The following is a 22,467-nucleotide window of genomic DNA, read 5'->3' on the forward strand; positions in this document are numbered from 1 at the left end:
GCACAACACATTATTACCTTATAACCTTCCAGTAAAAATTAACCTAAATCTTAAACCATATTTTTAACATTTTTTTTAAAAATCACAACATAATTTGTATTTACAATACAAGCTTATACTGTAAAAATGAGCTTCTAGGAGAAGTGAGGAAAAGCATAAAAAGAAAGAAGACAATGGTTAGTAGAAAAAAAATGCAATGAGAGGAACACTGAGATGAGGACAAAGAGAAATAAACCCACATCTGATGGAAAGTGCCAAAGGACACAGGACTGATGAAAATGTAAAATCGTTTTTCATATTTTTTCTGCAGTTGTACATGTGTTCGGTATTTTTTTTTCCTCTTAAAAACAGCTATGGGCCCTGAAGGAAGCAAAGCTAATAGAGGGATGTGTACAACTGCCAGTCGATGTGTCGATCTGTCAGTGTGTGCATTTTTGTTCGTGTTTGCGTTGTATGCGTGTCTTCGGTGATGCTCCAGCAGTCTTCGTAATTACTGCCAAGGGTAGACTTTGATGCAGCCGGATATTTAGTCTACATACAGGCCGAAGTGGAAGCAGAGGTCGAACAGACAAAAAAGGAAACACACACAAGATGGAGAGTGTGCATTAAATGGAGCACAGTGGTCCACTTCGCTTAAAGGCTGGTCACTGTTTTGCTATTTGTAAAACGATTTAATCTGTATGCATTTAGAACACGCCACAGAGACAAACACGCAAAACCTCCTGGTACAGTAGGCCCAGTTGTATAGATTTCCCTGAAGATCCCTTAATTCAACAGCTTCGGTTTTAATTGGACTGTGCTTTGTCCTGCCCCATTTCTCAGCATCCCACTTAACACTGGAATAGATCAGCCATATCAGCAATATCCAGTAAAGGTCACACGGTCACAGCCAAGCATATCAATACAAGCACAAAACAAACACACACACACACAAACACATGCCCTGTTAGACTCGCTGTACCCACACTCCTATACCCACATGCATTCTACAATCAATTTCCTGTTTTTAGTATTATTAGTTGAACTCGTTGCATTCCATTACTGGCTGACGTTAATTATGTGAGTTTTATGGATTAGTACCACAGCACACTGAGAAGCCAATATTTAATTTCCTGTGTGATATCATTGTACAGTACTGACCATCAGTGCTGAGACGTTTAAATGCTGTTGCAAATCAGCAAAGGCAAACAATGAGGCTAAAACGTGAAGAAAATAAAATGACGTTGCCATCATAGACTAAATCAAAAAATGAACAAGAGTTAGACCCTCACAGGTTTAAAATGATTGGATAATTGTGTTTAAACTCCCAGTAAGTGGTTAAATTTACCTGAAAACCTGCGCACATTAACATTTTTACAATTTGCACAGAACACTGGCATAGTTTAATGATTCTGAGTTTTTACTGAGGTTTTCTAAAACAGCCTGAAGCTCGTCACTGTTTTCAGATTTCGAAATACAAATACGAACACCCCGAATATCAGTGAAGCAAAACCTGGAAGCTAGTTCAAGCAGGCGGCGCACATTCCAACTTTGCAGCATGAATACAAACAGTTTTTTTTTGCCAGAAAGCCTATGATTTTAGATGTTTCAGGTAAACTTACAGAAAAGAAACAAAAAAACATTTATTCATTCTCCAAAACTCCTTGTATTCCCTTCTGGGTAGTCGGGAGTTGTATCTCATTCCTGCTATAAATCCTGAGCATTCCACTAGTCTCATTTTGATGGTCAATTTTGAATCACTAATTAACTTAACTTAAATGTTTTTAAATTGTGGCGAGGAGGCCAAACATTCTGGAGAAAATAAAGAACAGAAACAAACAAGCTACAACAAAAAGGCTGTTATAATCAAGATTTGAACTGTGGAGCAACAGTTTACCTACTTGCTAAATGAGACGGGTGCACAGTTTGAACAACTATTTCAGGCTGAGAAAAAGAAAATTCTGTTTATCTTCATTCATTAGCCAGTTCTGCTATCCAGACACAATATTTTCTTTAACATTGTGTAACATGTTGCATGCAAATCTAAAACACACAAATAAATCAGCTGATATTTTAGATTGTATCTTCTTCTGCAGCCTGTCAGTTCTTTCTTATATTTGAACTCACCCATGACTACATCTCAGTGTAAAACTGTTGACTATTTTGGCTACAACAGTGGTCTTTTTCACTTAGCATTCCAAGATAAGTTAATACAAGACCAAAAAGTAGTGTAAAACATGTTTTTGTACACTGGAAACATGGTTTGAACAATTGGAATAATATCTTTGCTCTGACAATGTGTGGTTATAGTTGATTAGCTGTGGTGACCATCTTGAATTGGGTTTCCAAAGGTTATTGTGTTGTAGATAAACAATTAATGCCAAGATTTTAAGCAAAAATGTTGCTCAATGTTAAACTCAAAATATGTTAGGGATGATGCTCAGCTATTTCAGCCCTCCTCAATTGGGCTTGGTTCAAAAGTTAATCAGTTGTTCATGTCACCCCAATAGTTACTTACAGTTTCCTTAAAATCTATCCAGTGGTTTATAAGAAACTAACAAATCGAGTTGATTCTAACAGTTAAATTTTAAACACAAATCAATTAGCTCAGAGTATAAGTTTGAGATGAGTCTCAACTACAGACACAATCAATTTTAGCTGAATAGCTGTAAACTTGGCAGAGTTATGTTGGCTAAGGTTTGCTTAGTTGTAGCAGTCATCTTGAATAGGGTTGACTTGAAACGATAATCAGTTGCAAATGTTCATCCAATGATTACTGCAGGGGTTCATTAAATATTTTGCTAATGCTACAGTCAAACAAACACACACACACGCACACACAGAGAAGGGCAAACACTTTATTGCCCTTTTGCATTCAGAGCCTGGAGATGATAAAATGTCTCCACAATTTTCAAGTACTAATTTCCTTCCCTCACTGTTTACAAGGGGAGATTTTTATTCTCCGTCTGTGCTCTGTGGTGCGTAATACTCAATATACTCTTTACCTCGTAGTCTAAATCAAGATGATCAAACTCTCCATTGGTTCTGAAGTGCTGAGTGTGTCCATCCAAGGTGAAGTTGACATTGCGACGGTAGCGTTCAATCATCACTAAGTGCCAATGGTTGTCATCCAAGAGACTGCCAGTGGTCACGGAGGTATGCCCCAGGATGGAGCCATACTGGTTACTGCCTGTAACAAACATTTAAATGTTTAAATTAAAAGATGCCACTGAGGACTGTGACAGTGGGGTGATTGGTGATTAGGACCCATAATGACAGGCAGCATGTAGCAGGCAGGCAGACAAGTATAATTTAAAAAAAGGTATTTAATAAAGTTGAACAAAGCCCAAAATGGGCAGATGTAGTGAAAAAGAGGGCCAAGACAAGATAGGATTTATGTACAAGGATCTGCAAATGTTGAAAAGTTATGTTCTTTTTACATATATTAGAATAAGGTGTGCCATTTCTTTGACAGCTCAAGTTGATGTTTTTCCTGTCAATACTTACACAGACTTATAATTTTTGTCTTTTAGCTGTTATCCAATTATGCTGCCCATTTTCATGTATTAGTTTAGTTTTTTTTACCATTACATGCTTGGGTGTCGTTTTACCTGACCGGAGCCTACAATCATAATAGGATATGTAAAAAATGTTATTTTAAAATGACTAAAAGCAGAATTACTGTTGATTCTCTACTGACAGGCATACTTATCTTGCTTTTAATGATGTGATTTGTGTAAAATCACAAAAAATCATAAAAATGCAAATACAATTAAAAATGTATCTGCATTTTAAATTGTTTTCAAAAGGTCACATGATTGATACCATGATATCAACATTTAATAGTCTATAGTCTATTCCAATTCGTAAGAGAACATATTCTTTTCTTTAGTTTTCTGAGTAATTGACACACATTTGCTGCTCACCCAGGTTTATCTGCAGCTGCAACTTGGCCTTGCGAAGTTCCAGGGTGATGTAGTCTCCCTGCTGGCCCTCCCCATGGAGAATGACGCCCTCACTTTCTGAGGTCTTAAACCTCAGTGCGATCACGTCCTTAATGATCTTCATCTTTTTAACCTGCACAAATATTAACACCATCATCTCTGCAAGGTTCTTTATAGTAAAACATATATGGCACATTGTCAAAGGAAATGTTTGATGTACCTTGAATGATTTCACAATTTTTGCATGCGATATAATGAGAATATTTGTTTTTATGCAAGATTATTAGGAATAAAAATATAAAGCAACAAAATCCGTACCTTAAAACGATATGAGATTACCCCCTGCCCATCAAAGTTGATGACGTCTGCCCCTGCAAGAGACCAGCCACAGACACATGATTAGAGTAAATTAAACATTGATTGCAGATTTTAATTACACAGTATGCATGGACATGCACACATACACACAGAATAATGATGAGTTAAGAGCATATTGATATGTAATATGTTTCTACTAATTTATTTACAAGCTTTAAAAATTTAGAAGGTGTAAACAGAAACAGAAACTGGAATTTACAGTTGATTATGTCCTTACATCTACCTTCACTTATAGGTTTGTTTTAAAAATGAAAATAAAAAAGTAGTTACCAGTAAAATATTTAAAATGAAATGTTTGGCCTTCCTTGAAGGAATGCATATTACCCACCGCCTTTCATGGCAGAGTTTTAGACAAAGATCATCTTATGTTGTTGTTGTTCTGAAAATAACGTTTTGTGCTTTCTCATGTGATTTCTACAAATACTTCAAAATTAATTCAAATAATTCAAACATGGGAACTTTACTATGGACATTTAAATGTATGGGAGACTGGTGGATGTCACTTTCTTTAGCTATTTATGTCCTAATTATCTTTTATGTCTCTACTTGTAGATGTTGGCTTATTATCATCACACAACTCTAAATTATAAGGACACTTTAAGCAGCAATTTGATTAATAATAGGTAATGGCTCTGCTATTCAAATACTATAGTGTGCCATAGACTCTAAAGAGGTGAGCTTAAACAAGAGACCCAGACCAAGTCCTCAGAGGAGAAATAAAGTGCAGTGCTTTAGACACGTATTCAATCTTTCTATCATCACTTTAAAATTTCAAGTGGTTTGTGGAAAGAACATTTGTTCAACTGTGTGATATGACAAGTTTGAGATGGTAGAGGAAGAGTGTACAGGACATGATAGTATAACACAGCTTGAGAAAGATTTGATCATTATATACACAGTTCCAGTCATGCACAGTCATGCTGTTCACAATCGAAAGTGCTTTCTTGGTTTGTCACGTAAATAAAAGACAAGTATATTAAGCATGCCTGATAAACATCCTCCACCAAATACAAATTCATGTCACTTTTGACTTTTATCCTTTTTTGTTACTTCCTCCTCTAAAACCCTTCTTTTGTTCTTTATGTTTAGTTTCCATTCTTGCTTATATCGCTTCATCTCCTTCATTTGTTATGGTACACACAGTGGTAGTACCTTCCAATTATTATATGATAGTATAAATCTGATTGTGCAGAAAAGGAGTTTCATTTTTCATTGATGTCACAAGAAAGAATGTATTCAGGATTGGGTGAGTGAGAATAGAGGAGGTTCCACCATCTACACACCACTGAGCTGCTAAAGAAAAAGACAAGCGGGAAAGGTCAGCATTATTCAGAAAAGGCTTAATACAACATAATTAGCAGATAAATGTGGCAAAATCTCACATTTATTGCACAAACTTTACATAAAATACAGTATAACATACAGTAAATGTCTACACATAAATACAGATGTATCAATGTGAGATCCTATTAATGATCTAATTAAAATCTTCAGTCTTTCCTCTGACAGAGATTTGTGAAGTGACTAAAAATTGCATTATATTTCTCCTATATTATGATTTTTATGCAAATAAGCTTGTCACAAGATAACTACAAAAACATGACCTAAATGGTTCTGATCTGTGTTAATGTCAAAATAATTGAGTTCACGTTCACTTTTACGAAAACATCAACAGATTGATTTCCTGTTTGCTGCTCAGTTGTGCCGCCCACTGTGTAATATCACTGCATGTTTATCTGCATACAACACAGGTAATTGACATCTGATTGTAAAAATGTTTTGGTGCTTTGTATTTAACTGCCCAGTGTGAACACTATCAATCAAAGCAGACCACTTGCAATTGATCCACACAGACATATTTATTGCCAGGTCTGAACAGGGCCTTAAAAACTGATTTAGTCTGATTTTGCACAATTAGGCTAAAATCATCATATGCTTGTATTATTTTTAAAATTGGAAAAGAGTCTTTGTGATCCTATCAAAATTAAATTTTTACTTTTTGTTTTTGTCTGACTCCTCTTTACCTTACTATTTCCTGTCTTCTCTCTGAAATAATAGATTTTTCTGTTGATTTTACGTTAATAAAAATGGAAATGAGCATGTAAATTCCGCAGCACGGTGGATCATGACTCCTTTATAGTCTCTAGTTTTGGCACAGACATATACACAGATGTACATGAACACACACTCCCTCTGACTGCATCGTCTTAGATGAGTCATAATATGGCATTGCATTTAATTATCACTCATTTTCAAAACCCAGAATTACCATCTACAGCCAACATATTTAGTGATTATGCCATGAACTAAACATCTATATTTATCTGCCTCCTTCTCCTCCCACTTCTTCTTTGTGCCTCTCTCTTTCATCCACTTTTGTTTGTCATATAGCCTCACACTGTACCTCTCCTCTCTTTCATCTTCCGTTTGGGAAGCAGAAAAAAAACAAAACATTTACGAGGTGCTGATTTTGAGAGAACTGAGGAGTCGGGGAGTGAGGGATGGGATGAACAGACAAATGTATGTGTTCTCATTTTCTGACTGAATGCTGAAGAAAGGAGCAGTGACAGGGTAATCATGAGAAAGCACTGCAGGCTTCAAAACACAGCTGACAGACATCTCTGAAATATGAGGCATCTGACCAGGGGGAGTGTGTGTGAGAAAAAGAGTGTGAGAGAGGGAGAGCGTTTCTCCTTCAATGTTATCACTGATATTAGAGTTGTAAGCATGTGTTTACCTGATTGTGTATTTTATTATCAAACAGATGTCAAGGTGTGGTGAGCAACATTCATAACTGTCTGAAATATAAACTCTAAGCTCATTTGGGACTAGGCACTAATGGTTTTTAGACTTGAATAGTATTGCAGTGTACTTGAGACGGGATATAGCAATTGACTTACAATTTATCTGTTAAATCTAAAAAAAAAAAAAAATAATAATAATAAAACTGTATCCATTAAACTGCATTTTTAATGCCCAACTCCAAAGGCGATAGGTGATAAAGCTTTTGTTTGTCTGTTGTGTTAGCAAATATCTTGTCAACCATTGGACGGGTATTAATGAAACTCTCAGAAAGTGATCACTGGATGTTCATCTACAACTGAAAAGTCAACCTAATTCAAGATGGCCACCACAGCCAACTGAACTTAGCAAACACTAAAATGGCTCCAACTCAGTCAATGAACGCAAACACATTTCAGAAGATCTTAAATATTGTATGGGCACATGGCATAAAACAAGGTTTGACCTAAATGGTTTCAACTCTATCATTTCTCAACTTAAGATGGTCTTATTCTAAAACTCTGACATGAAAGGAAATGGGTGATGTGCATTTCTTTAAGGAATGCCTTCAGTTTTATTATGTGGTGTGCAGCTATCTGGGACATTATTAAACAGATACCATCTGTATTTTTTCATATAGCAGTTAAATAAAAAGTTTTGTTTTTGTGTCTCATTCTTTTTCAGAGACAATGTTACACATTTTTATTTGTTTTTCTACATAAAAAGTACACTGGCAACTAGTTCAGACAGCACTTAGTGGACATTGTGTAGAAACAGTATGTTTCTTAAATTTGACAAAATTTGTTTATGGTTCCCACAACTGCTGGTACTTGGCAGCTAGCTCCATGTTTTGTAAGCTATTGATTGTTTATACATTTCTTTTGCCAAACTTGAGATAGGTATATTGTGGAATATTAATGAAAAAAACATTATTTATTCTGTGTTTGGAGACAAACATGGGTTACACATTATGAAAGAATTTCAGCTAATTTTGTTTTAGTTTGAAGCTTGGAGCCTGTAAATGACTTCTTCATCGAACAATCGAAAGCATTAGAAGTCTAGTTTTTCCAAGGTGAGTATTTAAAATATAAACTTGAAAGGGGATGCAATTCTTTGTTTTGACAAAAACTGTTTTGTGTGCTCCTGTGTGGGTTTGTGTTTGCGTGCAAAGTGTAGTGCAACTTGTCGTCCTTATCATTACTGACTTGCTTCTTTTGACAAGAGAAGGAAATGAAACATGGGAAATGTAATCAGTGAAGCTGAGGACTGACTAGAATACAATGCATGTCCTTGTATTCACACACATACAGTCACATGGACTCACAAGCCAATCCACACATTGGATAATCACATCTCTAGAATGAAAGATGTATGTGTGTCACTTATAGCAGTAATTTATGCAGAGCCTTAATTGAAATTGTTATCAAAATCAATTTGGCAGCCTTTAATAGGATGAGAGCAAAGAGGCAGCGGGAGAGGCAGCTCCCTAGATGATGCATTGGTTAGAAAGGAAACGACACTTGATGACTGTTTGTGTATCTGCATTTGTTTGCCAGTCTGAAAATGTGTGCTGCATTTTTCTGTTAACAGAGTTATTGTGATCAGACAGTTTCCTTTCAACATGATTTTTATAAAATATAGCTTCAAACAACAAAAACATGAGCATAAAATGGAGAAGATGAAGCATTAAAGAAACAGATTTAAACACAAAGTTCCTGCTCAAACTGAAAACTTCACTCTGTAAGTAGACCTTGGACTTGCTGTCCGAAGGACAACAGATTACTGTTGGTAGTAAAAAGTCCCGTTCCATCATTCTGAGCACAGGAGCCCCTCAGGGATGTGTTCTCAGTCTTAACTCTGCTGACACATGACTACTTAATTCAGCACAAACCAACTCAATAAAATAAAAATTTCATGATCAACAGTGGTGGGACTCATTAACTTACAATTTAAAGCTTAAAGCTAGTTTTGAATTAAGAAAACTCCCCAGATGGGAAGTAGAATGCCTTTAACTACAGAATTAACAACAAGAGAAAGTTGGGACACTTTGTCTGTTTTTGTAGACTAACCAGCTGCATCTCTTCCAGGTAATCTGAAATGCAAATTTTGTTCATATGACAAGGTTCAGAATATTTGCCTACAAGCTCTTTTGTGATTGTCCTGTCTGATAACAAATAAGTATATCTTTCTGTAAATAGTAAATAAAAATAATAAAATGTGTTTGTCTTCACTTACAGTAGGAGCATCCATAAACTTCTATCCTGAGACCGATGCGTCCCTCCTCACTCCAGGCCAGCGGGACGAGCCTCAGGAAGCGAGCCACAATTCCCTGCTGCAATTCATGGCGAACTGCGCTTTCTGAGTTGGAGTTTCCAGAGAAGGCCTGTGAAAACAATCAGCCACACATTGACACCCAAGCACACACACATAGACAAATTAAATACATCAAAGCCATAAAACACACTCAAACAAATGACTTCAGGATACAGAATTGGAGTGTTTGTTCATCTCACCAATCCATACCCTTAAAACACAGCCTCATAAAATATACAAAATAATTATTGAGGATACACCTAATATGCCCACCACAGTCTAACTATAGAGGATGCTAGAAGGAAATTGCTTATCACATTTACAGTGTATGTTTATATCAATTTATATTTAGTTTTATTATTGAGTTCCAAAGGATTAATCTTGCCATATTAACACTGTACTGCCAGAAATCCCAGTCCCTGAACAATAACCGTATTAAGAGAGAAAAACAGTGTTAGAAATACAAGATCTAAAACAGAAAAACAACTAGCATGATATAGGCTAAGATAGTCCAAAAAAAATGCCTGGTAGTTATTTATCGGTGCTTTAAATGCACATCATAAGAGTTACTTTGGTTGGTGCAGCTGACTTTATGTGCTGTCAGAAGTTCATTTAACATTAGAACCAAACCAGAGTGAGTGACTGGTGAATGTCATGAGTGCACATACTATCCCTGAGAGGCTATAAATTTAGTTTCAGTAATCAATAAACTGACCATCAGAGGCATCAGTGTTTTTTACCCTATATGCTACTAGATAACTGGGTTAACATATCAGTTATTACATGTATCTTAGTGGCCCAAGTTGTATGGCTACCAGTCCAAATGGGGCCAAGGTAGACGGGAGTCGGATTATCTTGAATTGCTATGTTCCAGTAAACAGTTTCATGTAATCTTACGTTGTGATCTGTTAACCTTTACCGATGTGGGTTTATTCCAGATAATTTCTGGTGCTGCTGCCAATCAGTCTGACACACTTTGCATAACAGTGCAGTGTGTCAGATGAAATACACAAAAACAAATGAATAGCAATGAGAAAGACAACATGAAGAAACCTAAAGGCAATACAGACAGGATGATGACTAAATAAAAACCACATTAAAGAGCCTCAAAATATATGGATATATTTTTGCTGTTGCTACTTGAGCCGAAACAACAGCGAGGATGCTGGTGGCAGGACCAACAGTGACAGTGACAACAGAGATGAGGGTGACAGGCTCCTTAACACAGAGCAGCAAGAACATCCCCCAAAGACCAGGAGTGGAAAACAAAAGTGACATGGAGAGGTTGACACAAATGTCAAGGCTTGTTTGGCTGGCTTTATGACGATGTAAAATGATGTGTCTAACAGACACACAGGGAATCATAAGACGTGAATGTAGCTGGTTTTTATTTATTTATTTTTGTTGTTTTTTGTCTCTTTAAACTATAATTTAGATTTGTCAATCTTTTCATGTGTTAGCAGGATTTTCTTGAGGATGTTGGCACACTGGGTTAAAAGTTGTTTCTGACTCAGTCTAAATGTTGGGTTTCAAAGTTTTTACATCTTTCCCATCTTTACCCTCTCTCCAAGTTTGTAAAGTAGCATTCTAAAGATGTTAAGTTCTTTGCCCTCATCCATGAACAACTTATTCCAGTAGCCCATTTACATATCCTGGTTCTCCAACATCCAATGTGGATTTAAGCAAATTCTGCTTCTCCCTCACTAAGAGATGCCTAAATACTATCTCATATACTGCTCTCCCCTGTCATCCACTGATGTAATTATTTATTTTTATTTTTTTATTTACAAGGGGTCGATCTAGATATTTTCTGGTTGCTTCCTAAACCTGTCCAGCACAAAGCCTTGATGTCTAGATTCTCACAACAGCCACATCTTTTGTCAGATCAATTTTTTACACATCACCTCTGACTCTAAAACCATGAATGCCAATGTTCAGACAACAACAAGGCCTTTTCAGTAAAGATGACAAACAAATAGATGATGTCATAGTGGCTATGTCCATTTTTCATACATAACCTATGATTAGGACATGTCTAGACTGTTTTATATTCATCGCAGCTTGACAGCACAAGTTGTTTTTATGTGTTGTTTCATGCATCGTTGCTGTAAGTGGATTGGATGCCAGATCAAATGACAGGCTACTGGAGTGAATCTCCTGACAGCATATTCAATCTTGCGTTTTGATTTCTATATGACTTTGTTTGGAGCTCTGTGGTGTGGTGGTTATGGAGCGATGATTGAACATGTGACTGATGGGTTCAAATCCTGCTAAAATGTTTGGTTTTTACACAGTGGAAAAGACAAAACAAGACGACATTGTTCTGTAGAAACAAAATATTAAAAAAAAGTCTCAGAAATTACTGCATTGATCATTGTGACCACCTTTCTAAACACAACTTGTTTTATTGCCTCTGTTCGGTATTTTCACTTGACCCAACACTTGATGGGAGAACCTCTTATTACCCACTAATCCACCTCACCCCATTCCCCAAACTATTTTCACTTCTGTACTTTTCCCTCCTCTGTGAAATAAACATTCACATAACAACCTGCTCCCTGAGCTATTCATCTACACACATATGCACAGAGCAGTTGGTGTAAACCATTGGGGAGAAGTATCATTAATAACAGAGTAGGTAACTAGAGGATGGCAATACACTCGGCGGCCATGTGTTATTCCAGATAAGATGTGGATTGGGAAGGGCAGAGGATGAGTATGGCAGGAGAGAAAAAACTGCTCCAACAGTCGGCTTTGACCTGACTCCTCAGTGACCCAAGAATGTACCCCTGAAGATATGTTATCTGCAAAGGAAGAGATGGTCAAGAGTTCACAGTGAGCGCAGAGCCATGGAACATCCACTGTTCCTCGCTTTTATTTTTAATCCTTACCTTTTATCCGGGAAAGGTTAACTGAAAACACAAACACTGTTTTATTAGCATCCTGCTTCAGACTTACACAGCTCCACATGAGTCATTGCAGAGCCTTTCAAAATACTTTGACTGCAGCGTCTACTCTCTGCAGGTGCTCACATCCTGAAGATCTGGGTTAAGTGACTTACTCAGTGATAGTATGGTGTTTTTGAAGAGGGCTGCAACACTCAGAGAGTACTGCAAGGATGTCACCAACAGTGAAAAAATACTTTTGTAGTAAAAAGGGAATGCCTGCTGGTTATGTGGCAATCAAGCCTATTCAGAGAAAAGACCATGTTCTTGCTTCTTATTAAAAAAACTTCTGTCTTTTTTCCATTTCTGAGAACAAAAAACCAAAAGACTTTTAGAAAATTACAGCTTTACTCATTCAAGTTGTATCTGATAACTGTCTGCATGCAGTTAGAAAATATACAGTGTACAGCTTTTCTAAAAAAAAAACAAACACTTCAGCTCAAGTTGCAACTCTGCTCAAATCTAGAGAGAACACTGAAAATCGAAAACTTTCTTTTAAAATATAGGGAAAGTATATTTTCCACATTGTTTTCTACAGTTTTTATTCTGTTAAACTTACTGTCAGACTTTGAGAATACTTTAGAGGTCATTTAGAGACGAGGACACTTGTCCATACAGTCTGAAAGAACCGGGGGTCAAACCTTTAAATTAGTGAACAGAAAAAAAAAAACTGAGCTGAACTGAACAAAGTTCACCATTTAGAACAACTTTCAATTACATGCCAAGACATCGAAAATATTACAAACACATTTATTTAAAAAGGTCTCCAAAATTGAGATTAAGGTTTTTTTTTAGAGATTGAAGCAAGCACTACAAAGTTTTTCTCTTTTTTTGCCTCTTACTCATCCTGTGCCTCCTGTTGCGAGTCTCTGCTTACTGTTCTATTTCCAAATGCCTATATTTCAGACTAATGTTTTGAGTCATAAAAGGCACTAATTTTAAAATTTAGTAGGCACATACAGAGACCTGGCCACAAGAAGGCCACCTTGTCATTTTACCTGTTCTGCAGTGTTAGAATATGAATCTACTGTTAAACTTATTTCATGGTTGAAAATAAAAAAAATAACAGAATAAAACAAGAGTGAATTTTTTCAGAGGCTTTGGCTAACTGCTTTTGGAAGAGTTCTTTTTTTGTCCGACAACACACATTTTATTCCCCTTGCCCTTGTCAATTCAACAACGAGAGAGACGGAGAGAGCAAGAGAAAGAAAAACAGAACAAAACCATTTTTTGTCTGCACCTAAAAGCTCCGTCGTCACCCCCCCCCCCAATTTTTTATTTTCTCTATTGTGTTCATCCCGCTACTCTGCACTTATCTCTGCTTGGCTGAATGAACAGCTCAATTCAAAGACATTACTATGCAGAATGAAGAGAGGAGAAAGCAGGATGGGGTAGAAGGAGGAGGATGAAGATGGGGAAAATGCATCAGATGCTAAACACCTTGCAAAAGTCTGACAATTCAACCATTTAATTCCCTCTATGCCAAAGTCAAATCATTACCCAGCAAACCACTGAGTAATTGGAAATGTATGTGGAACTGCATATAGTGTGTACGTGTTACAGTTTGGTTAGGGACTAAGTTTTTACGCTTTTGGAGCTGAGACACTGACGTTTTGTTTAATCAAAGACTGAGGTAATTTTTAGCAACAAAGGCAGAAAAGTGCTTGAGAATGTGTGCATAAAATGTGGGATTATAACTCCAAAAATGTGTGTTTCTGTCCAAAACTTGAACATGAAATTGATTCAGATATTGTACATGTTTTAAAATAAATAGTTATTTTTAAAGTTAGTGTAGAAAACTTTACATGAATCAAAACCAAGGAAAGTTGTCAATTGATTTTGGAAGTCTATAAATTCACTGCAAAACAGCGAGGGAAATCTTGACTTGGAAAACAAAAATAATGAGGGAGGCTCAGAGTGAGTCCGTGTTACTGCTGGTCGTTTCAGCACACCAGGGCTGCTGTCATTCAAGAAAGAACAAGCCAATCACTTTACTACAGCTGGTCAACAAACACCCCTGTGGTCTACTCTGTCTCACACACACAGACATTACTCACCATGTCAACAATACACACATGCCTAAACACACACACCTACATTTACATCCATTATCTGGATGCTCAACAGCTCGTCCTCATTTCTACTCACCACTCGTTTAATTATTCTCCCTGGCTGAATGTTTTTCATTTCCTGGATGTGCATTTGTCCTCTGTGAGTTTTTTGTGTGTCTGTGAATATCTGTCTGTATGTGAGTGTATGTTTTTCTTTTTTTTGTGTCTGTGTGCTTGTTTTGATGGCCAGGGACAGGCCAATGGACAGATCCCTAGATACTGACCAACAACAAGTGAAAGCTATTTTCTGGCATTTGCCTGTTGCCGCTGGACTCTTTGTCAGACGAGCTCAGAGTCGGGCCCGTTTGTGTGTGTTTTCACAGAAGAGGCAGGGGAAATCAGTTTGGCCTGGTCTGTTCTTTTGTTTTTACTGACAAGTGTATGGGACAAAACAGAAGGGCCATAGAGAAATTTGTGTCTCTGCAAAAAGCTTGGGAGTAGTAGCATTTGTGTGGCTCTGTGTAGTTACTGTGCCAAAAACAGTACCAACTGTAGCAATGATTAATTTAAACAAAAAACTTTAAAAAAAAACCCAAAACAAATGTTTACAAGGTTATTTGTTAAAAAAAGGTGTGCACTACATCTTAATGGTTGATTTTCATGAATACAAAATATTACTTCATTGAAAGTCAGCTCGGGTGGCACAGCTACGTAGTGGTTAGAGCCGTCGCCTCCCAGCAAGAAGGTTACAGGATTGCTTCCTGCCCTGGGACCTTTCTGGGTGGAGTTTGCATGTTCTTCCTGTGCACACGTGGGTTTACTCCGGGTACCCCGGTTTCCTCCCACAGACCAAAAACATGCATGTTAGGTTAATTGGTAACTCTTAAAATTGTCCCAAGGTGCGAGTAAGAGTGTGAATGGTTGTTTGTCTGTATGTGGCCCTGCGATGGACTTGTGACCTGTTCAGGGTGTCTCCGCCCTCTTGCACAGTTACTGCTGGAAACAGGCACCAGCTCACTGCGACCCGTAATGGAGAAGCGAGTAAAGAAAATGGACGGATGGGTTGATGAAAGTCCGCTCCTCTAAGACTGAGGCCATGGTTCTCAACTGGAAACAGGTGAAATGCTCCCTCTGGGTCAAGCAGAGATGTTTAAGTATCTTAAAGTCTTGTTCACAAGTGATGGTAGGATGAAGCAGGAGATGAACTGACGTATTGGGACCTTATATGCAGAGGGTGTTGCTTTAGTCTGTCAAGACAAAGAAAGAGCTGAGCTAAAAAGACAAAGCTCTTGATTTATTGGTCCATCTACATTCCAACCCTCACCTATGGTCATGAGGTGTGGATCATGACCAAAAGAACAAGATCCTGGATACAAGCAACTCAAAAGATCATCAGAAAATGACTGAACTTTTACTTAATGATCTTGTTCTGACTGGTACTTCATGAGTATGTTAAGCACACATGTAGGATAAAAAGAAAAGAAAAAGAAATCTTTAGGCACTTTTGTTTTTATGACGTATTAGCATCTGGTTTCATTCTGTTTGCTCTTGGTTAGCTCACACGTCCTGTTTCTGTGCCTTTAGACCTTACAAAAGGAAAAACATTGTGTTTCATCTTCACAACATATTCGTACATTTCAATACAACTATTTCACTGACTGTTCATCCATTTTTTTGTGTACCTAGGTTGATTTCAGCACATAAAAGAAACATTTCTAACATCATTTACGTTATTATATAGGAGCCAGTAAGTTATTACGTTCCTTTGTGCCCATTATATACAGCTTGTGTCAGCCCAGTCTCTCATTAACCGCCCTCACCTGCTAAATGGGGTGACCAAAGCCTTGGTGGCGACAGTAAATGGATTCTTTTCTTTGCTTCACATTATTAGAGAAGAATTATGAACAATTCAAAGAACATTTCATACTGATACTTTCTTCGTCCACTACCTTTTTCAGCTCAATAGTTACTACAGGGAAACTGCAAGAAAGAAAGAAAAAGGAAAGAGCAGGACTAAAAGTCAAGAAACCTTTCAACATTGTGCCCTCATTAGTATTTTTCATATAAATTCACACATACATGCACAAGGGGGGAAAATGGAATTGTAAGTGGCTGTTACTCTGGCTGTGAACATTTGGCACCTTCTCTCCTCTCAGTTCACTGGGAACCAATAGTGATGGAGTGAAAATGCAGAGTCTGCTTCTGCTTATAACATGAAACTGTGTTTGCACAGTTGCATGTTTTTATGTCTGCAAACTAACTGGTATACTTGTGAGTATATGTATTTAAGTAGATGTTATAAGGAGATAACAGTCACAAAGTTTCTTGTTCAATTTGTTAGATTTGTTCACTCACTGACCCATGAAGAACACCCATTAGAAAAAATAAGCTCTGTTCAGCAAAAGGGCCAACAATCCTTCACTTAAGGTCAAGGGAACAAAAATAAGTTTTTTGTAGTAGTAGTTATTAGAGCAGTCTCTTTGTGTTGTTGATATAAAATGATCGTCAAAAACGTTTTGGTAAAATTTCAATGTACTCTTAAGTGCCATTCAATTCACTTTGCACACAAAGTTCACATCAATGCGAGATTAATTGCAATTTTAAAAGACCCCATAAGTTACACAAGAGGATACATTTATAACCCACTGGGAAATATTCTCTTTATATTTTGGATTTATCATTCCTTGTGATTTACACTCAGCAACTTTTAATTTCTGGACTCAACTCTTTTACTGAAATGAAAAGGCATAAAAGAGGCAAATGTTCAGATCAAGTCAATAAAGACAGAGCTGACAGAGGTGTTATATCAGTGCAGTTTAAAAATGCATTAAAAACCATCTCCATGGCTTCAAGCAGTGTCCTTTCTCTGACCGGTCAAAGCCAAGAATTTTAGACTTTAGTGCTGGATATTTTTATCACCAGCAGTAGCAGTGAACCAAGTTGATGTTGGGTGTTTGATTGTGTTTTTAGGCAGCTGTACAGGATCAAGAATAAATGTACACATCAAACTAAAACTTTAAGAAATTAAATTATCTTGAGAGGTTATACCTTTGCAGAAGGTCCATATAGTAATATAGTAATATTTCATTGAGCTGAGGCTGTTTAAACTAATAATAGGCTAATTAGTAATTAGTGATGAAAGGAGTCAAAAATAAATGATTAGTGAACAATACCTAAACAGCCTCTGCCATCATCCCATTTATACACAAACACAGACATCAGTTTTGCATAAAAGCTACATGACAAAGCTGCAAAAAGAAAAGGTAAAACCTTTATGTGTCAGGTACTTCCAGTTCAGTCTTTAAACATTAACGTTTACATCAGATGGCCTTTACTACCAAAAAGAAATGTTCCAGACAGCAGCTTCACATAGGAGCTAATGGTAAGGCTGCAGCTGGCCACAGTGATGAAGCAACATCTGCTTCTTTTCTGCCATGGCTGTTGAGCCATCCATACTGTGCTTTACACCCCCATGTATAGAACTGTTGCTGTAACTTTATCAGGTTATTTTATTGGGAATTCTTTCCTTGTTTTGTTACGTAGCAAAAGAAAAACTAAAGTTTCTTTGCTTGTTTTGCCCTCTCCTACACCCACAAAAACTCAACATCATTTTAATTTTGAGTTGACACATTCTGAAGTTAATTTATACTTCAGTAAAAGTAAATTAAGAGCACTTTATTGTCACTTTCTGAAGATGTTGAGGTTGTTATATGAAATATGATGTTAACGATTAATTAGACTGAAGAGAACTGCTTCCAGGCCAACACTTTTCAAATTACACTTTTTAAACAATTCCAACAGTGCTAGAAGGGCACATTAGATAATTAATTTAACTATCTAACCAAACTTAACATTAGATCAGCCATTACAAATTCATCATTGACTATTATCACTAATTAATGTACAGAATATAGAATAATATGAGCATATATGTAACAACAAACCTCTAGGACAGTTTCATGTATTTTCTTTACAAACACTAATAAATAGGTGCAAATTATTAACAAGATAATTTGTGTTTTCAAAACACTTTATTTTGCAGTTTTGAGCCTTTTTTTTTTTACAGAAATGTACATTTACTACATTTGATCTTATTCTTAATGTATTTTAAGCTTATCTCAAATAAAATATGCGCCTAAAGAAAAAAAATATAACTCTTGTGTTTCTGTTAAACTAAAGTTATTAAGACATTCTTATTGGTTCTTCTTTATAGCAAACAAAAATACCAGTTCTAACTGATTCAAGTTGCAAAAGAGAGATAAGGAGCAACTTTTTTTTTTTAAACCAAATCTTTAATTTTTGCTGTGACATTTAAGGAAAATTTAAGGCATACATTTATAAAATACACAAGTTATTCTTTATCAGTGTAGGGACTGCTAAATGTAACACAATGTCTTATTAGTTTTTTTTTAATCTAAATTTGATTGTATTTGTCCCTTTGGTCCTGCTGCTCAGTAGCACTGACATAAAGGTTTGTGAAATAATCAGAGAGAGGAAGAATGCAGTCCACTGGTGTTTGAATCCAGGTGCATGATTGATCAGCACACGCTCTGTAGATTCTGAAACTGAATTAGTCCTTACCACTGAGACAGAGATTTCACCATTCATTTACCTGACAAACCACACTCTAGCAGCTCTACCCTCTCGAGAACACACATACAAATTTGTTTGCACTTACACAAAGGGCACAGTTGCACGCCAGCAATAAGACCTCCTCACAGGCTTTGCACAGGCTTATTTGAACATCATTAGGTTCAGTTGATATACAGCCCGCAGCACAACGGGAGGAACAAAACTCACAACCCTGTTAGAGGGAGTTTGTGCATTACGTCTCACTGCCTCATCACGCTTTCTACGCCTTCCCTAATAAAACTCGCAAACGGTTTTATCTGTATATAACTGAGCACTATATTTGTTGTGTTACCAGAGCACCAAGTGATTCACACATCGCAGTTTATTTCTGTTTCTATCTCTAAAAAAAGATAGTGCTAGAAGTTTCTAGTCAGTTTTTGTTCGTTCAGTGTGTTTTAACAAATAAAAATAGCAGACAAATGTTGCTGTATAGTTTATTCTTTTTCCACACTTACAATAAATGTCACAGTCAAAGAGGTAATCGTAGCAAACAACTCCACATTTAATGATTAGAATGATAATATTCTCTCTCTCTCTCTCAGACATTCTGTGCTCTAAAAACTTCCATGGATACATATGAGATGCGATCACTGTGTCCACACCACTTAGATGCTAATTTGATGCAGTTTTCAAATAATAAACACTAATGGTCACAAAGTTACACAAAAATTGACCTATGCAAATTAGCCTCTTAGCATACAAAAATCCTTTTTGTGAAAACCATCCATAAGTGCAATATCGTACTTGGCTGCGACTGTTGGAGACTAGTTGGTGATTAAATATTGCAAGAAAATAGACACATTTTAAGTTGCAGTCTCTGTGAGTTCTAAATGTTTGCGACCAAGCCACCAGCAAGCCTTATGACCAAGCTTTGGAAATCACAGTCCGTTTTAATCCTGTGTTTTGTTCTTGCAAAGCTGTATTCTAGGCCATTCACATTATTTTGTTGCACACCTCTGCCCACATCCTAACTGCTCTGAGAATCTGTTGCTTGTGCATATTTGATTGAAGGAGCAGGAGACGGTAACAAATTGTAGGCTTTGAATTAGCATAGTGTGGGTGCAGCCCCAAACATCTAAAGACAAAACAGACCTGTTATTGCTCAACGAGCTGTGGTAAAATGCCATTACTCTTATAAATTTCCTCACCTATCTGGAGAGATCAGCTTCGAGTGGCATAACCCGCTCTGGAGACGGTGGCAGGTGGGGAGTTTGACTGGGGTGGTACATCTGTCACACTCTAACACAGGTGTCATGAGGAGAGCTCAGGGGGGTAAACCTCCTGTGAATCTGTAGGGAAGCTCTGCATCGCAGTGGAGCAACTACAGGAGTTCTTTTTTGCAAACACTTTGATGCATATTTTATTTTGCTTCAGCAAACAATGCATTCAGTTTCAAGTTATAATTCATGCATCTCCATACAGTCGGAAAAAATAAACAAATGGCAACTCAATAAAAAAAAAAGAATACAGCTCTAGTGCTACAGAATTGCAGAAACTAAACTGAGAAAATAAGCTCCAGATGCCTGCAATAACTTGGCGACGACTTTAAGACAAAATCCTGTTAATTTATTACGTGCCTAAAATCAATGTGACACAGATATGCAGCCTTGCGACTCACACAAGACAGCATTTGGCGAAGGAGTTTTAAAATGTCTGGAAATGTACACGGGTGTTCTGTTTGCTCCAACTCACAGTGCGAGTTTAAACTAATTCTAACACCTTTCTTGATATTTTCACCTATTTAACCATTTCATTTGACTTTTTCTTCAGAATCATCAAGTACATCATTAGTTCTTTGACACCTTTCCCTCCAAATGCTATCTTATCTTCTTTTTTTAAGTGGTGTCACACCAGTGTTTTAGTCGTTTCACAGATAACATCCACACCAGGCTTAATGAACCTTATCAAATGGTAAATGTGCTACAACTTGTCTGAAATTTAGCCAGCAGGTCAAGGGTGAAAGCAAGCCAAGGAGCCTGTTAAACGCAGCGTCTGTTGAAGATTACAGAAGTGTTAGATGCAGGGATTTTTTTGGCAAGTCTGTCAGCACTAATGAAAAAAAAAGTACCAACAGTTTTTTTTTTTTGTATCATGACTTGAGTCATAAACACTCTACAAGCTACTGGAAGACTTGGACTTGTCTTCAACTGCAGAATTAATGTCCAGTTGCCTTGTTTTTATTTTTTAATACTTTTTTTTATTTTAGATTTGATGACCGAGAATCTACACCAGCTTATAGTCAAAGACAAAGAAAGTAACAACCGCAGTATGACATGTGTTTACATAAGCCTGTCAAAGGTGATGGTTGACTGGAATCCTCTTGTCATATGCTGCAATTTTTGTTTTTTTTCAATCCGATTTTCGTGCTGTGAATTTGCATAAGAAGCTTTTATCCATGTATTATTTATTTTCTGACACAATTGCTGTCAAATGCAAAGACATGTATGTGAATATGTAGAAGAACATGAAAAGAGCTTTTTCCATTTTAAGACAATTGAAACCGTTTTAAATTCAATGAGAAATGACTATGTTACGAAGAAAAAAAAAATCATTTAAATACGTTTTGTTTAGTTGACTTAAAATATATAATTGCATAAAGAGGTTTTTTTCATAGGGGTTTGAAATAATCTACCATATGAAATTTAGGTTTTTACCTTTACATGTGAAAGTGCAGAAATCATGATGATGCAACTCTGGAATCTTTTGGTGAAACTTTCAAAAGGTGCAGATGATTGCTTGAAAGGATGCGAAACAGTATTTTTTACTGTCAAATTGACTAATCCTACTTAATATTTATTGTTTTCAGAAGGTCTGAGTGGAGCAACAAATTAGCATTTTTATCACCTGCCACCATGGAAGGCAGGCGATCGTGTAACTACACGTGTTTGTCTGTTAGCAAAACATCTCAAACCAGTAGATGGATTTTAAATATATTCTCTTGGATGTCCATTATATTTTTACAACTGATCGACGTTTGGAGTCAACCCAATTCCAGATGATTGCGACAGTTAATTGATCTTAGCCAAAACAGACTGGCTGTCAATTCTACACAAACTGGGCTACAGTTTACTGTGGTGGTATCTGAGAGTCATCCCCAACACATTCTCTAAGTGCAAACAAATTGGCAGACAATATGGATTCTTTCAAGGCATACTAGTTTCAATTAAACCATTTTATCCAAAAAGCATCATGGAAACAAAAATGACAATACTTTAATGGCAATCCTTGAGTTCCTTTTTGACAAATAATCCTAAAATTACAGCATTTTTATTGTGTTTTGCATTTTATAGCATATTGCATTAAAAATGACTTAGTTAAATGGAATCAGTACACATCTGAGGGACATCATAGCAGTATTCTGATCTGTACAGATTGTAAACGAACAAGGTTTACACCAACTGTTGGATTATCTCATAGATAAATAAATTAAAGTCAGCAAGAATA

The 22,467-nt window shown here is 36.7% G+C and overlaps 1 protein-coding gene across 3 annotated transcripts in view; it reads right to left on the reverse strand.

The window, feature by feature from the left end:
- cntnap2a (contactin associated protein 2a) overlaps positions 1-22,467 on the reverse strand; it is a 322,102-nt gene that overhangs the window by 148,523 nt on the left and 151,112 nt on the right. For all 3 annotated transcript variants that reach the window (XM_017428430.3, XM_037973045.1, XM_037973044.1), the window contains exons 4-7: positions 9,318-9,465; positions 4,242-4,294; positions 3,906-4,056; positions 2,985-3,169 (exon numbers count right to left, since the gene is read on the reverse strand). In XM_017428430.3, the coding sequence (XP_017283919.1) occupies positions 2,985-3,169; positions 3,906-4,056; positions 4,242-4,294; positions 9,318-9,465 (537 nt within the window). The remainder of the gene's footprint in view (positions 1-2,984; positions 3,170-3,905; positions 4,057-4,241; positions 4,295-9,317; positions 9,466-22,467) is intronic.

This window comes from Kryptolebias marmoratus, linkage group LG21, assembly GCF_001649575.2.
Source record: "Kryptolebias marmoratus isolate JLee-2015 linkage group LG21, ASM164957v2, whole genome shotgun sequence".
NCBI classification, from domain to species: Eukaryota; Metazoa; Chordata; class Actinopteri; order Cyprinodontiformes; family Rivulidae; genus Kryptolebias; species Kryptolebias marmoratus.